Here is an 18169-nt window from a genome sequence, read left to right as displayed (position 1 = left end):
AAGCGTGATATCGACTCGATATTATCGGCGAGCCGATAATCGGTCGGGCTCTAGTTATAACCCAGTGCATATCATAGATTGACTCAGAGAGACTCATGTACGCTAACCTACCGCTTGTACCCGAATTGATATGACCGTCCTTACAATATATCTGGAAAAGGCAATTGTTTGTGTCTATTGAACTACAGTCAAGAGCTACACAGGACGTTGGTGTCAGCTACTGCCAGTTACGTATATACTGTAAGCTGCTATCCGTAGACCACGGACTTGCCGTATACAATCGCAGACTAACGGACCGATCTTCATCCCGCAACATATATACGATACCTAGCGATGACTCAAGTCACATTAAGCCGCAATGCTGAAGTAGGCCTACATGCTGACTTTTAAAACGTCACCGAATGTATCGAGTGGAGCAGTCAAAGAATATATTAATTCCATAAAATCAATATCTTCCGTCGCTTTGCCAACACTTTCGACGAGGGCTTGTAAGGGAATATAAGCTTACGCCTTAATAATCTATGCCAGACCGGATAATGTGTTAGGTGTCTGAGTCTGACTATTGCTAGTATGATATTGAGCAGAGTGTAAAACGTGTTTCTATATACTTGCTTCATATATTGCAGCAGACATAGAGTCATACAGCAGACAGCACCGCAATCGCACGCATTTGGTTTTTATGATACTCTAAACCAGGGGTGGGCAAACTTTTGAGCTCGCGGGCCGCATTCAACATCTGAATCCATTCGCGGGCCGCACTATATAAAATTGGGATTATAAACCAAAATGCAATATTGGTATTTGATAGTGAGGACACGGAGATAATAGATATGCTTATTTAAAACAAACCAAACATTGCTTTGATGATAGCATACACGCGTCAGAAACAGTGGCGAGATGTCATAGGCTGGTCAACCTCAATGACCAATTTGTCAAAACTATAGAGATGAAAGTCGGTTGTCTCGATTCTGGCGGCCTTGAGATGGTCGCGTCAGAAATTAAACATAAAACTAATATTGGTAGTATTTACCTTAGAACAGTGGTTCTCATACTTTTTAAGACACGCCCCCTTGCGATGGTGAAAGATTTCGCGGCCCCTTATCGTCATGTGAAAACGCAACCAGGATGCTAGGAAACCTAACGGATAATTCGATGACATGGAAGGTTACTACTGTGGATGAGAGATTTTTAGATATGAAATTCAGACTAAATACAGATCGATAAATAGGAAGTGGGTGAGAATCGCGCGGAGCGCGAAATTTTTTTTTCAGTCGTGCTCGGCTTCGCCCCCCCCCCATTCAGATGCCTTCACGCCCTCAAGGGGGGGGGGGCACGCCCGCCAGTTTGAGAAACACTACCTTAGAATTATCATGGTGAAATATACTAAGAAAAAGTTTAATTAGTCCCTGAATTAATTCGATATTTAGTACGCATTTTATCAGTATTTTTAATAAGTTTCTTTAGACTCTCGCGGGCCGCACAAAACGGTGTTGCGGGCCGCATGCGGCCCGCGGGCCGTAGTTTGCCCACCCCTGCTCTAAACATATATAAAATCACGCCACATCCCGTACGCCTGTTACATTTTTTGCATAGACAACGGGACAACGGAGTAGCCTATCTGGTTGTATCAAGTTAAGCATCTCTTATGAAGTGGTTGGAGATGCGAAACCCTAGCGGTACAACTTTCAATTCTCCAATCACTGGATCATGAACCTAGGACGAGTATGGCCGACGGCCTTCATGGTCCGACCCCGGGATTTGCGCTTGCTCTTCGAGCACCAGTTATCCCAGGCACAAGCAGCACGGTTGTGGAGGGGTCAGTGGCCGCAGACATCCCCTCTCAAAGCCTGCTTGTGACAGCGGTTTGTACCCAAACCAGGTGAAAAAAAGGGTAGAAACGATGAAGCAATCGAGATGGGTGCTTTGTGTCCTACGACACAAATGACCCTATTACGGCGCTTGTGACGCCGTGCTGTGGTGTAAAACTACAGTACTGTTAAAAGCGCTACGGGGGGAGGTTAACTGCGGTTCCTCCAGACTCCTAAAAAAAAAACGTGTTCTTTACAGGCCTCTCCATTTCTTCGATTGGTTGAATAAGCATCATTGGCTGACTACCTATAAATGTAGCATATTTCGCTCTTGATGTTGCGTGATTGCGCGTCAAACTCTCAGCAGAGAGTCACTGAATATTCACAAACAGAAATATGGATATTTCGAGCAAACTTTTGTAACAAAGCATGTAAAATTTTCTAGATTAGCAAGGCGCACGCTCGTTTAGTGTTGATTTTTATGCTGCTTGCGCCATGCATAGAGTGGTCCGAAGATGAAATGCAAATAAAATCAACAAAAGATGTTATAGTGACGTGAAAATTGTAATATATGACCAAGCTTTATAGTTCAGAACCTACCAAGGTTCGTTTGTGAACGTGAACCTTTAAATTCCGGAGGTTCACGCACAGAACGTGAACGTAAACCTCACGTGCACACCATCCCTATTGCTTTTACACATAGCAGATTCGCAGCACATACAAGGCCCCTGTTCGGTCGAAGGCTTCTATACTTGGACGCGTGCTATCTGGTAGAAAATTTCATAACATTTTGATCGCTCAAATGTCTCGATCATATGCCGGATAGAATTGTTACTTCGGACAAACGTTTGACCACCATTAAAAAACCATGCCTTTATCCCCGGGTCCAGCCTAAAGACGGTTAAGTCAAAATGAAGAAGACGAAATCGTGAGCTCAATTTCATGACTAGCATGAGCTACGACATCTTACAGCAAAATCATTATCTAACCTAGTTAGCCGTATACATATAGGGTTGCATTTAAAACAAAAATCAATTTAAAACAATCATGTTTAAAACAAGGCCGTAATTTAAAACGTGTTTTTTATTGTTTTTTTTTCATGTTTTTTTCAAGTCATGACGTTGCGAATATTCAATTGTGACGTCATAGTGGTATGACATTGACCATTGAAAATATAGGGTTAAAATAGCTCCTTTGACGAAATATATGTACTATTGCTCTTGAACGGACTATTTTAAGGGTTCCAACCATCCCAGCATACAGCACCGTAACTGCCGCACCCCAAACCCCCCAATTGGGGGGGGGGCGAGCTCGAAGGGGGCCCAAAATTATTTCGGGAATTAGCATAGATCTTAAAAGTATTTTTTGAAAATTTATGCCAAGTTTTCAAAATTTTCTCGCGCTGCGCGCGAATTCAAGAAGCCATTTATCTTTATTATTGGGTATTAGGCCATTACCGCGCTACGACCCACCAAGACCTACAAGCAAGTTTTAGGCCATATAACATGCGACTCCAAGAAGTGTGCCAGAACGATCGGCAGCGAGAGAACCTTGGCCGAAAAGGTCTATGCCCTTATGCTGACCGAAGACTGCGTTCTGTATATAAAATACACATAGGTTTAATTGTACATAGGCGCCTAAATGACTGACGTCGAATGTTCCTGTCTTTGCAATCTGAACCTCACAAGACAAATACCATCCCGCTGGGAAAAAATTCATGCCAGTGAAGAAATACCAATTTGAAATCGTGTGCGTCTTGTAGTTTAGAAGCCTACGTTTGGGCGATTCTATATGTTTTGATATAGCAGACTGGAAGTCACGAAATAACATCATGTAACGAAGTCATACCAGCGGGTCCGCCCGCCAGAAGATGTTTAATTATTATTTACGGGCCATCCCGTTTTCAAGACACTTCACTCAGCTCTACCGGTAAATCTAATTACGTGAGTAGAGAGGAAAATAAATTGATAGCATAATATATATGCAATCGCCGATCTGATTGACCGATTTTATCATAAATTATCGAAAATTTCCGCGCTTCGCGCTGGCTCACAATACAGTACAGATTATTTCGTGACAAACGCAAACAACGTGATGGGGGGGGGGGGTCGTTTTATCCCCCTATGGGAGCCCAAGACCCACGTTTTTGGGGGCCTGACGAGGTGCTGTTTCGTTCCTGCCAACGGGTATACGCCTGAAGGTGTTTAATTATTAATGGAGTGGTCCTACCTTTTCAAACACACCTCACTCAGCTCTACCGGCAAATCTGATTACGCGAGCAGAGAGAAGATAAAAATTGATAACAATGTAGGCAATTCCCGATCATACTGACCGATTCAATCATGAATTCTAGAAATTTTGCCGCGCTTCGCGCGCTTAGGCCACTATAGCTGATTCACTAAACAAACTCCCAATTAATATGAAAAATGGCGGTAAACAGTGTACGCCGGAGGGGGGTCTGGGGGGCGAAGCCCCCCAGAAGTTAGGTCTATAACCCTATGGGGGGCCCAAGACCAAAGTTTTGGGGGGGGGCCTGACGAAGTGCTGTTACGGCCCTGCCAGCATATCAATATACGTCGGCTGCATCGGTTGGTAATTGTCCGTAGGCTGATACAACATGTTATTTGTAAAGTATTTACATAATTATGGCATAATTTTACAACTTAGAAAAACACAATTTTCTTTTTATAAGAAGGCCTTTCTTAAAACACTGTTTAAAACATGTTTCAAACAAAGTGTTTTAAAACACCGTTTGTTTTAAATACCACCCTACATACATATATTACTCCGTGCGATCTCATGGGCTTGAAAGTGTCGGTTACGGCTGGGCGATTGATTTATCTAGCATGAATATAACAGTGTATTTAACGGTTACGCTACCTCAAGTGGTGATGGGGCAAATTCCCAACTTCAAAGAGGCCACATTTCGCATGCACATATTATAAATATGGAATGTTTTGCAGTTTAGCAAAGAGCCGAATACGCCGCCCTATATCGACACTCTCTTTATGACGTTCATCTTTCGTTGATCACTTGAACAGTTTGCGTGCATCAAAGAAAGTACATCACTGTATCAGTGAGAGTTTTATTGTGAAGCGTCCTGTCACCAGTGGGGTACGACATGCAAAGTCGCCAAAATCTTTGAACCGTAATTAACATGCAACGCAATTTCAATGAATAAAATTATGATAAACATGTCACATTACCTTTTCTTTCGTATAGTAGGCCTTCGACAACCAATTTCGCGGCGATCGTTGCGACCGTCGAAGTAGACATTGAACCTTGTGTGACCTGGAGTCACAAGGCTGCTTGAATGCGCGACTGACAACCATTCTGAGCCAATTTTTTTGATTTCACTGTAATAAACTGCAAGCTATTTATTCGGACAAGCTGCAAATGTTATTCTCCTGATTGTCATCTCGCGGTCAATCGCGTATTTGATAAGCGGATTTATCGATAGGAATCGAACACAATATATTGTTGCTCCACAATTCACAACAAAGACCACCAAACCAGAAATCATATGAGCTCACCCAGAAACTCCGATTTCATCAACATATAGGATAGATTTATTTCATGTTGGTTATTGTTAGAATGCACGAAATGTTCCTTAGGGAATCATTCAAAACAAAAATAAAATATATTTTAAACTAACATGTTTAAAACATACCACTTGTTTTAAATGTGGTTTTGTGCTATTTCTTTTTAATGTTTTTTTTTACCATGATGTCACCAATCTGTAATTGTGACGCCACAGGAGATTAGGATTGTTATATCGCTACCCGAGAAATACAATCGAAAATACAGGGTTTCTTCGTCAAAAAAGGGTTTCCCTGTCATAAACGGGCGCAAAAATATCTTTCACCAGGACTACATCGTCATGCAGCATTTCAGCAGTTCCTCTAATCGAACAATCATATTTCCTGTCATGTGGCGGTTACAAATCCCACTAATTTTCGGTAAATTCTGGGATCCGATAACAAATTATGCAGTGAAAAACAGATTCATAAGACAAGTTCATTGGGCGTCGTATCTACTGCCCTATAGATCAAGAAGTGCTATGCAGCATGAAACAAACAAATTGGTTTGGGACGCTGATTAACTAGCAACATTCTTCCCTGCAAAATATCAATCGAATTATTATCACAAAACTTATCACGTTATACGCTTAACGAGATGTCAATTTGAACTGACATAATTGTGGTCAACATACCGTCTCAACTGCACATAACTTTAAAATCATGCTGAACTGATCATTGCCCAGATGCTGGGTGAAAACATTGATTGTGCTTCGAGTTTACTCTCGCTCAGCTATTTTCGTGTAATCAGGGAATCTGCTGGCGGCGATGGCTCTCGTTGCACTCACGCGTGCGACCACAAGCGTTGCTGCGACCATGCTGTTATTCAGTTTACAAGGTTAGAAATACCCTACCTCGATTTAGTTCAGTTTTCCGTAAGTTTATATGCGTCGGAGATTTCCATGGGCTCCTCATCGCCAACCCACTGCGTTAGCAACTAAGCAGTGTATGCAAAAAACAGAGGGATCAAGTGGGACGAGCTTCAAAATCGGCAGCAAAAGAAACAAACAAGATAGAACATAGAACCGAACACATATGGTGAATGGTGGCGTGACTGGAAGTCATTCGAAAAGCGTACCAGAAAACAAAGATCCCTATGAACATAGCAACATTCGTCATGGTGGTACAAATCACCAAACAGGCGATAAGCGTCACAATTGTCTAATAAATCAAACAAACCCAGTCAAGCGACGCAGGTCAACTGGCAAATGAAGTTTGTAACGGCTACCCTACTTCGAAGGAGACAGACCTAAGGAGTAGGGATGGTGTGAACCTCTGAAAGGTTCAGGTTCGTGTGAACGCGAACCTTTTTGAAAGGTTCTGTGTGAACACGAACGTGAACCTCATGACGTCACGTGACGTCATATTGCTAATTCCAACCCTATCCTTCAATGAAATGATAGCTTACAATAATGTACAGATTGTACATGATACCTAGCGACGATTCGGGCGACATAATGTCTCAATGCTGAAGTATCCTATACTGGCGCTTTAATCGTCGCCAAATGTATCAACTGGGGAAATCAAATGATATAATAATCTCGTAAAATCAATATCTTCCGCCGCTTTGCCAACAATTTCGATGAGGACTTACCACGGAATATAATGACAGGAAAGGAAGTAGTTTATTTTTGTCCTTGATGTTTTTTGCCGCATATACACCGAATCATGACATAAATACACACTTTCTGCGCATATGCCCACCATGAGTACATGATGTGCATATGCCGACAGGCAAGGAAGATGCAGATATAGCCTTGTAGCAGTGTTGGGATGACTCGAGTCATGACTTTACTTAAGTCAAACTCGAATCACCTTTTCATATGAGACCGGAAAATGTATTCGACATCATATGTTGATATTGAGCAGAGTGTGAAACGGGTATCTATGCTTGCTACTGATATTACCCCACTAACAAGTCATTCAGTCAATCGCACCGATTTGGTTTTAATGATACAGTAAACATGAAGTGAAGATTGACCCCGTAAGCCTGCTTGTTTTTTTTACATCAGAATACGATATCAATCTCATTGATTGGTTGAATAAGCATCATTCTCTGACTACATAGCTTATTTCGCTCGTGATGTTTTGTGATTGCGGGTCAAGCTCGCAGCATAGAGTCATTGAATATTTACAAACGGAAAGCTGGATCTTTCGAGCAAACTTTTGCAACAAAGCAAGCAAAACTTTTGAGATTGTCACGGTGCATGCTCGTTTAGTGTCGATTTTTTTATGCTGCCAGCGCCATGAATAGATTGGCCTGCCGTTAACATGCAATAAATTCAAACCAGCAATGTTATAATGAAGTGAAAATTGTAACATATGAAAAAGGTTCACAGTGCAGAACCTACCAAGGTTCTGTTGTGAACGCGAACCTCTAAATTTCCGAGGTTCACACACAGAACGCGAACGTGAACCTCACGTTCACAACATCCCTACTAAGGAGGGTCGCACTGCACGAATTGTAAAGGGTTGATAGCGTTGATAACGAGCATTCAAACAGTTTCGACTGAATATCTCGTACTGACTGCCGTGTATTTTTATTACACGTTATATCATGCTATTTCAGGGACTAAATCCGGGTTGTTATTACAACCATCGGGTAAGGTCTATGGGCGCAAAGCATTTGGCACATCCCGAATTCTCCTCTGCGATTGGCAGTACGGGGAATTGGGTTTTGTTTTATTGCTTTGTGTAACTAATAAAACCTTCTGAGAATGTGGTAGAGATTTGTTCACAATAAATTTATTACTGCACCATAAGCTCTTTAACTTTAACATGAATTGAGGTAACAACAGTAAGCAGTACCATCCTTTATGATGCGATGAAGAAATATTCTGACGATTTAATTTTGTAGCTCTTAAATACAATTGTATTTAGTTAATCATTTTGGCCAAAAGGCTTCAAAACATCTTTAATGTACAAAAGGCATCACTCGCAAAAGTTGTACAGTACCTACAGTGTCTTTTCGATTTTGACACGAAGTGCGCTGCAGGATACAATACCTAGTTCAAATCATTTTGAGGAAAATAACACGAGCTATCAGTATAAGCATCCGTTTATTAATAATCATCATTTCAAAACACCACAAAACCGCGATGCAATGAAAAGATAGGAAGGTGTCGGAACGTCTTGGAGTAGCTAACGTGACGGGAGTGTTTAAACGGGGAGTTGGCAATTTAAAAGTACGCCAAATTCATTTTACATGAATTATAACAAACCACTGCATTCATGGGAACATCGTCGTTGGATATTTCACGATCAGCGCAACGAATAACGTTGCGATTTGACAGATTTTGTCGAATGTTAGTTTGCAATGAGAACTCGGAGACATATAGAACCATTGTTTCATTAAATAATCACGTGTCCTTACTACACCATCTACAGCGAGGCCATTTTTCTTCAGCGCCACCAATACCGCCACCTGAGCCCCCCCCCCATTTTGTCCCCTGAGGGTTTCCGCCCCCTTCACATTTCAAATCGCCCCCTGGGGGCGCTAAAGACAATGTTAAGAACCACTGCTTTGCATGATACATGATTGCTTCAAGGCATGGCCATAATTTCTCTCATGCTATAGCACCATGAATATTCTTTTTCCATGTATACATATTATTATTTGTCATACAAAACAAAGTCGAACAACTACTTTAGAAGCAGCGTCGACCGTTACTGCTACAGGAATCAAGGCGTCTGTAATCGACATGGCTCCCGGATTCTCCGGAGTTATATTCGCCATCATGAACTCTTCCGGTTCATTGATGGGGTTCATAACACCACAATACGCAGGAATCCTACGAGAAGCAAACGTGAGTCGAACCATCTACTTTAGGCCTATATCCGACATCTCTTAACCTCAATTTCATATATCCATGAATAATTCAATTTGCTCAATCCGGCACGGATAGAACATATGGCATTGGGCTAGCATAGTGCCAAGCAAACATTGATGATATGACGTGTCTGATGTATTTCATGTTTCGCGTGCATCTGGAATGTGTATTGTACTCGAACATAAGGTCTAAACGGTGTTAAGAAGAACATTTTTGCACCGCGTTATCGCCGTATCGGTCATTTATGAAATCCGATAACCAACAGAGCATCTTAACGTTCTTATCTTTATCAACCACGTTTGGAGAGATTTCGTGACCAAAGTATTCAAGTCTCGTCAAAATTCGGAAATCACTGAATATGAAATAATGTGTTGTTGCGGCAAAATGCGTTTGCAAATGCGTATATAATTTGAAACTAGGCCTACATAATTTTCAGAGCGCAATGCAATGCAACTCTATTGAAGACACTCAAATACGAATGTATAAACAACGTCGTATACTCTCAGTGAAATGAGTGTGTATTCACACCAAAGGGGTCGTACACGTCTATATAGAGCCTAAATCTGAAATATATCGCGCTCATAAATCATTCGTGCATACAGGGATATCATCCTACGTTCCTACATGCAAGCTTCATCTGAATTAAAATGTAGTGTTTGAGTTATACCGTGGTGTACTTCTGAGGTAGGTTCTGGTTTCGTTTACCACGGGTGTATTCACAACCGAATATCACGGGCTGTACACGGGTGGGACTATACACAATATTTTCGCTGAAGGTGTAATAAATAAAAATTAGAAGGATACACGCTTCTAATCTACGTGAAGTGAAATTATTCAATGTTCCATACTCAAATGTATTCGAAGAAGTAGATTATTCGGAACGTGCGTCCCCCACTTATGTTGTCCAATTGCCGGTGAGAGCTCTCGAAAATGCAGTATGCATCTCTATTCTCAACCAGAAACGCAGGATGACCATTGGCTCCTCGAATGAAAGAGATATTCGATATTGGATTCCCCAACCAAGTGACAGCAGCTACTTCGATAGGCTTTTACTACACTTCGCCACGTCAAAGTCATGCTAATATTATTGAACTCCGCCCTCTACGTTACAAAATGTAGCATTCATATACTATTAAACAAGTCGAGAAAGTATTCGAAATCATAACCGTTGTGTTAGTATGAAGTGAGCGAATATGACCTATAAATCTGTAGCTCAGGAACAGAATTATTACTACTTCCATTTTGACCATGTCCAGTTAACACCTTACGGCAATACAATTAAGACCGTAAGACGTCACTTACTTAGTCACTTCCGCAGGTAATTGTAGGCATACATGTGCAACGTCTTCAAAAATATGATTTCTGTCCTTTTGGACTGTCGGGGATGGAAAAACCTAGTATATATTTGAGTGAGACTTTACCTGATATTGTAATTATGGGTGTACGTACACACTTTTCAGAGCGCCGAACCGAATAAGGCTTGGGAAGTGCTGTTTCTCACCTCCGCCGCATCGTACATCGTCGCTTCCATTATCTTTGTGGTGTTCGGTCCGAGCAGAGTAGAGCCGTGGGCAAAAAAAGAGAACGCAGAAACGGATGAGACTGAACCACTAAAGCCATAATTTCGAGACTATTTTTACTTTACCTGACGTCGCCGAAGATAAATAACTGAAATATACTTGGAAATAGTGACGCTACTCTCTGCGTACCGATATAGCTCCGGAACAACACCAGCGATGTATTCAGAGGCGTTAAGTCACGGAATACTTTCACTTTTCCGAAGTGCCCATGTATGTTTTGCCTTCTGGATCAATACGTACTCAAGTGATTCTACTTCACTCTACCGGCTTTTTAGTCAAAGCCACTTAATTTATAGACTTCGAATTTTGTAAAGAGGAAAATACTTTTGTGATATCTTTCAATCATGATTATCAGCGAAAATATCGTAACGAATGTGTGAAAGAGTCAATCTGTTCCATTACTTTGGGGATTGCCAAACTAGGATTCACGACGCCAAAGAGGTAGTTTGCCTATTCTCTGGAGTCGCGTAGGCGAAAATTGAATATTAATGACTATTAGAAGAATGTCAATTAAGCGGATACTATCGGTGGCTCATTTCTGAATATTTTAGTTTATATTTCAATATAGAAGGTAAAACTGACGCGAACCTGGCAAACAAAATATCAGATCAGTCGAAGCGTCATTCAAGCGCCACATACTATAGCGTAAAGTTGGCGTTTGGTCGTTAGTATGAAGATTAAAGTATCGGGAGCATGGAAATCAATAGGACGGTAATATTTCCTTTCGGAAAAACTGCAAGTGACCGATAGTGCCATGTGTTATGAATATTACATACACAAGACAATAATCACGTGAATAAACGCGTATAGTGGTCAACACGCCAAATTTAGATATGGGATCGCGAAACATCTTCAAATCGAAATTTGGGTTGGGGACCATAAAAATTTTGGGAACTCCTGAGGTGAAATGAATATATTTTGGGAAATTACCATTCGTTGTAGGGATATTAGTCATTTTGCGTTGACCCGCAATTTTGGAAGAAGTCACCTTATATCGGTAAAGTAAAGGTATGCGACCTCTTAATCATATTTACCTTTTGATGATATTATTTACTTGAGTGCTTTTCGAATCTCCATTTTTCACTTCCACTTGCAATAGATTTGACATGACTTGTAAATCTCTAGTTCTACTTCTCATTGATAAAAAAATTCAAGGTGTTACTTCTGCTACTACTGGAGTAACAACAGCGATTACCTTGACCAATCATGATTGTATTGTGGAAGAAATCACCCACAATCATTCAGAGGTCCCAATGATCTCATATGTCTGTTGATGTTTGCGTTTTCTAACATTTTACTTTTTCATTTTTAGTAACTCCAATCCTATCCTGCTGTTGCATATAGTCCCAGTATTACTTATATTTACTGATATGCTTGAACTTACCGAAATGTCGTTTGCGTTCATCGCGACTTGGTATTACACTATAAAAAGCTGTCGTCCTGTCCTCGTTTTTCATAATGTGACCGCAATTTGGAAACAGGGAGTAGGTGGCAGGTGGCAGGTGCAGAGACGCAAATGCAAATGTGCGACATTGGCGCACTGCACCTAAATGTTGCCTTTTTAAATGTTAACCAGTTTTACCGTGGACACAACTCCTTACCACGGTAAATCTTTCGTTTCTATAAATGCTGATGTTGCTAATCATTGAGCTAGAGTAGTGATGAAGTTTCCTATAGTCAAGCAAGCTTCTTGAGTGGGAGCGGACGCAGTGGTGTATACCTCCGTTGGATTAAGAGTGGAAGCAGTGAGATTTTCTACTTTTCCAAAAAGCATGACAGTACTTTGAGTACCAGTAAAATTTTCCGACTTTGTATTCTGCTCAAATGAGTCAATATCATCAGTTAAGAGAAAGGGTCATAAAATCGGTCCTAGGAACACCCAAAACTTCGAAACTGGCATGTCGAAACAGTGTTGGGTCCGCATTCCTACCTCACATGCGATGTTTCTAACGGCATAAGAATTCGGCTGATAATGCGCTCCAGAGGACTTATGACCTAACTATAGAACAGTGCTTCTAAAATTTTTAAATGTCACAGCATTGATTCCTTCCCCATACCATAAGGCCCTTATTGATGAGATGATGAGGGATAGGAAATTGAATGGTATATACTGCATTACCGCTTGCGTGATTATGAAGTTGAATAAAATATGTCTTACAACCATCAAAATGGCAGCATTGAATGGAGGTTCCAATATTGCATTGTGGTCGTATAGATTTGTCGTTATCAACATTTATAGTTAATATTGATTTTTGAAGGTTCACCAGTCCGCAATATTTGTTCTGAAGTTTTACAGGTCTGCGAGGTTAAGAAGGTTGACAGCCACTGCTCTACCAAACACATAGATAGGAAGTAACCCGACCGTGACACCATTCTTACTACTTACTGTAGCGACAGCGATTTAGAACACTTTACCTGCTTTTTAGCATTTACTTTTCCCAATCACGACATTGTAAAATATAATTTTGTATTTCGATGGATTTGTATTAATTTTAAGAGTCGCATTGTCATTACAAACTGCTCTTGTATCAAAGAGACGTATTATAATTTAACCAAATTGTGATTCCATTCATCAATTACCTTGCACCATGGTCGGTATTTTGCAATTTTGAAATCTGTCATTGGCAATTTGCTGACAAATGACTGCCATGATGTAGTCTATTCTTATAGCAGATCTTCAAATTTCATATTACGTATTAAGCCGCATATAAACATGAAGGTAATTGCAACGACAATATCGAATTCATAGTATTGTTATGATACGACATAATTGACTCTTCCAAGCCGTTAGATATATTTCTAAACCAGTGGCCGGCCACCGTCAACATGCAAAGAGCCACGTGAATCTATTTGCGATCATATAAACCAGTGGCCGGGAGCCTATGGGTCGCGAGCCATATATGGCTCTTTTGGGTAGAAGATATGGCTCTTTGCAAAATATTTATTTTTGGACTGAATTGATCAATATTGCATTGAGAGGTAAAGCCATATCACAACGCAGTTTTCAAATACACACTGTCTTCCTGATCTACGGTTCGAAACTGCCGTGGACGTTACATTCACAATTACAAACTCGAATTACAAATAACGCCATATAGCTATCCACGTTCTTGATTGGCAAGTAGATCTGTAGTACCGGCGATAAAATTTATGCCTGCAGCGCAACGTTATGCTACTGCAGCGGCGGGCAACTTCTCCAGTCGGCGGGTCGGATATAGGAAAATTGAGAACTTGGCGGTCCGGATTGTTGAATCGATACACCAGTCGCCCATTTATCCACATATACAAGGAATAAATCGTATTTAATGAATGTATTTTAACGACAGCAATGTAACTTCAAAGCAATTTCTCGCCAATAATGACGAGAACAATGTGGATTTGAGAACAGAGTTGTCATACAGGCACCACCATGTCTGCTTCTCTCTGATCAATCAACACACGGTACAATTCTTAATTAAGATTTCAAGGCGTTTGATAAGCCCGGTACCCCAAATTTACCAAGATATCAATTCATTAGGGTTTAGTATAGGGGACGAGATAGCGTGCTTGTTCAACTATGTGGTCTGTTTTATCTCGATATTGAATTCATGCGGCCCGCGGCCCCGAGAAATTTGAAAGTGGCCCCCGACCCGTTTTGGGTTGGCGACCCCTGGCATAAGCGGTGTCTTACAAAAGCCTAGAAGTTTGCCGTGCTACAAGTCGACGGTTACAGAATCAAAAATAAGAAATATCAGCCTGGTGGAAATGACCATTGTAGTCGACAAACACCATGATTACCACAAATGACATTAGGGTTGAGTAAATCGTAAATGCTGATAATGCAATAAGTCTTCTCGCTTCGACGATTTTACGCGTAAGCTCCACCCTCGCTCGCTGCGCATAGATGTGTATAATGACACACAGTCACTAACATTTGACGTATGTAAGAAAGTAGTGGGGAATCTAGGAAGACTGGGGCCGTGGGCCACACTATCATGTAAGACGGAAAACTGTCTGCGGGCCGCACAAAATTGCCCGCCCCTGTGTTACCGCCAAATACTTTGAGAATTGAGAAGTCGATCAGTATTTAGATTTTCGGAATCAGTGTGACAGTTACATTCGATTATTATCTGTTATAATAAATTCTAAGCTATTTACGACGGATTGCGTTATCAATAGTGAGGTTTGGTCCGTCTGTGAATTACCTCTAGTTTCGAGCTTTATTTTCGAACAATAAAAATACCATTTTTTCTGAGAAAATGTGGCGCACTCGACGAATCCCACGTAGTGAGTTCAAATAAGTATTACCATGACGCCACGAGTTTTCAATTGTGACGTAACAGCTGATTTTCATGTGTGGCTCTTTGGGAGTTAAAATGGAAAAAAAATAGGTCCAATATGGCTCTTCTGACAAAAAAGGTTCCCGACCACTGATATAAACAAACTGAGACGCACGATCTGTTTCATCGCTAAATGGCGATTACCACACTGTTTCATCTTACTTAGGCTGTTGCCAGCGCTAATGCGATTCGATTTTTGATGCTATCCAAAATTATCCATCACAGGTCTAGTTTTGCTCAAAATACTGACAGGAACTGAACACTGCGCAGTAGAATAAGAACTACTCTACTCTAAAATCACAACCACTTGAGGAAGTAATAATAGAAGTGAGATTGATTTATGACGTGAAAACTTGTGACTTGGTTACCCCTGTACAATTTAGACACGGAGTATTGGGTGTACAGTCATTAATATTTGACTATTGGCCGTTATTTTGATGTTGAAAAAATTCATCGGCATGTGCTCTTAACAGAAACAATTTATAAAGGTCTAGCATCGGTGACACTCAATATATATCCCGTTATGTGACAGGTATCCATCCGAGCGCTTGACTGCGGGCAAGCCTGCAGGGATTATCTTCATTTTTTCAGAAGCTTGACATAACTAATATACATATTACCAGCATTTATATACAAAAATTCACGAATAATATGCATAGAAACAAACTACTACTGTCTATGGCTGTCTATGATATTTTGGTGAGATTTTCGGGGGTCAGTAAAAGCCACAACAAAGCTAGATTGGAGCAATATGCCGATTTAAGAACAGCAGTTGGGAATCACGGAGGCACACTGTTGTTCAATGGCAATTTCGAATTTACGAAGTTCATTGACGATACATCAAATTGGTGAGAATGAATGTGAATGCTGGATTGTGATTCTGAACTGAGGTATTGTCATGGAAATTCTTAATTTACTAATTTACCTCATGCGTCACCTGTCCACCAAATCAATCGGTATGAGTCTGAATGGATATATTGTTGTTCTCAACCAAAGATTTGAGCTACCAATTCGTAATATAGTTAGTATAATAAGTATGTGTTCGTCAACCATACACGCCGAATTAATGGAAATTACTAATGGCGACGACAATTGGACCTAATTCAGGAAATCGAGATAGCGATTTCCCAGACATATCAAAGCTACTTCCAGTTGAAGTGGAAACGAAAAGGAAAGGTCAGAGAATTACTCAAGTACATAGTTTTAACAAGTATGTTTCGCCAAAGGGTCGCATCCTTTTAGCAGGTAATCAGAGGCGGCTGCTTTCGAACTTGTAGGACTTCTAGTGACTAACTTGAAGGACGGATGAGAGTACAAATAGAGGTGGGCCTACCTGTCGAAAATAGAAACGGTTACCATGATACAGGGGTTAGTTCACGAGGTTCTTATGACGATTACATTCATTAAAGGAATACAAACCAATCATGGACCTTGTTCCGATTATTCAAAATCCAAATTGCATAAATAAGCACTTGTTAACAAAACCGTTTCAAGTAAAGGTGGAAGCGGTTTAATACATAATCAAATGAGTAAGATAAGTGGTAGGATTAGGCAGCACCTACTCGGGTAGCCTACACCGACTAACTAGATATGCTGCGTTACTGAACATCTCTGTACATTGCTGACCACGTCTGGTTACACTCGGGCTACCACACGACCTCATTTGGGAGGATTTGTACTCCCTTTCAAGACATGTCCTCCCTTCGCTCAAATGTCTTTATGGTTAGCTTACAGGCATGTGTGCCGAATAGACGAGTCACTGGTGTTTCGGGAGTAGATTTCGAAGAACTTTATTGGTCAACTCGCCAAATGCAAACTCTATGAACGGGTAATTCGGAAGTCGAGTGGGAAAAATGACCGTTTTTTTATAGACAACCCAATTACATTAGGTTGTGTATAAATTTTAAAATGAACCATTTTACGTCCGCTGTGGTAACATTTGAACCCTGTGCCGAAGTGTGCTCCTTTGTGGATCGCAAACTATGGTGACCCTAGATTAGGGTTGCCATACGTCCGGAATTTCCCGGACATGTCCGGAATTTCACCTTTAAAACTGCATCCGGGAGGAATTTCTAAAATATGCCTAAATGTCCGGAATTTTGAAGTAAGCGCATAATTTTTTGCTAAATCAACATAGACAATCTTATTTTCGGGACGATTAATGCTACATGAAATTTTTCCTCGCGCTGCGCGCGATTTAGTATCTCATTTATTGGTTTTAATATGGGGACTACCACCCTCGCTAAAGCTGCGATCAAACGTAAATAAATAAAAATAACATTCAAATACAGAAATAAGTCTAATTGTAATTGCAATCACAGGAAAACGGTATATTCATGAAGTCGGTTTAGGGCGTTTGTACATGACCTAACGATGTAGGCCTACATTGTACATTGTACATTACAATTACGCTCCTTGCCTTTTTGAAGTCATATCATCCTCCACCAGCTCTACCGCAAACTCTGATGATGTGGGCGGAGAGAGGATCAAATTATATAGTAATATATGGATGAACCATAATTATTGACATAATTCATTCAAATCAATTAACGACCAGATGCATATAGTAAGCCCTTAGAAGCTGCATCGATTACCCTACTTTGGGCTCAAGATCAATGTTTATTTAGACGGGAGGGGGCTGAAAAATGTGGCTTTGGCCCTGGTTATAACTTACAACACACAACCACATACTCCTGAACCGGATCGTGACCACGTCTAGTCGATAGACAATGCTTTGCTGGCGTGACGTCGTATTCATCAATGTGCGCATACCTCATTTTGAAATCCGCTAGTGGACGCTAAAGAGCGTCCGGAATTTGTGTTACAAAAATATGGTAACCCTACCCTGGATAGGCCTAACTCCGAAGAAAATTGCGGTATGCGGGCGAGGCTTAACGGATGCCGTAGCATCGTGTTGCCTCAGGAAACATATTAGTAAGTATAATAAGTATATTGGAATTCGTTTCATAAGCATTCATCCATATCTTGTTGGTTTCAATACACCTTTTCAATTTGGAACAACGAAACCAGTTATGAAATTGAAAGATATGAAGA

At 40.7% G+C, this 18169-nt stretch overlaps 1 protein-coding gene across 3 annotated transcripts in view; it reads left to right on the top strand.

Moving 5' to 3' along the window:
* The window catches only part of LOC145436125 (sialin-like), a 46816-nt gene extending 33918 nt beyond the window's left edge, over nucleotides 1–12898 (top strand). For 2 of the 3 annotated variants that reach the window (XM_080313409.1, XM_080313411.1), the window contains 3 exons: nucleotides 6138–6224; nucleotides 9038–9192; nucleotides 10677–12898. In XM_080313409.1, coding sequence (XP_080169535.1) covers nucleotides 6138–6224; nucleotides 9038–9192; nucleotides 10677–10838 — 404 coding nt within the window. In that variant the 3' untranslated portion in view covers nucleotides 10839–12898. The remainder of the gene's footprint in view (nucleotides 1–6137; nucleotides 6225–9037; nucleotides 9193–10676) is intronic. The other variant, XM_080313412.1, reaches the window with a different exon arrangement.
* Nucleotides 12899–18169: the final 5271 nt, after the last annotated feature.

The sequence above is a fragment of the Botryllus schlosseri genome, chromosome 3, assembly GCF_051294905.1.
Source record: "Botryllus schlosseri isolate E-star chromosome 3, Bs_hap1, whole genome shotgun sequence".
Classification (NCBI taxonomy): Eukaryota; Metazoa; Chordata; class Ascidiacea; order Stolidobranchia; family Styelidae; genus Botryllus; species Botryllus schlosseri.
Note: the sequence above shows the minus strand (reverse complement) of the source record. Positions and strands in the feature narration are given on the sequence as shown.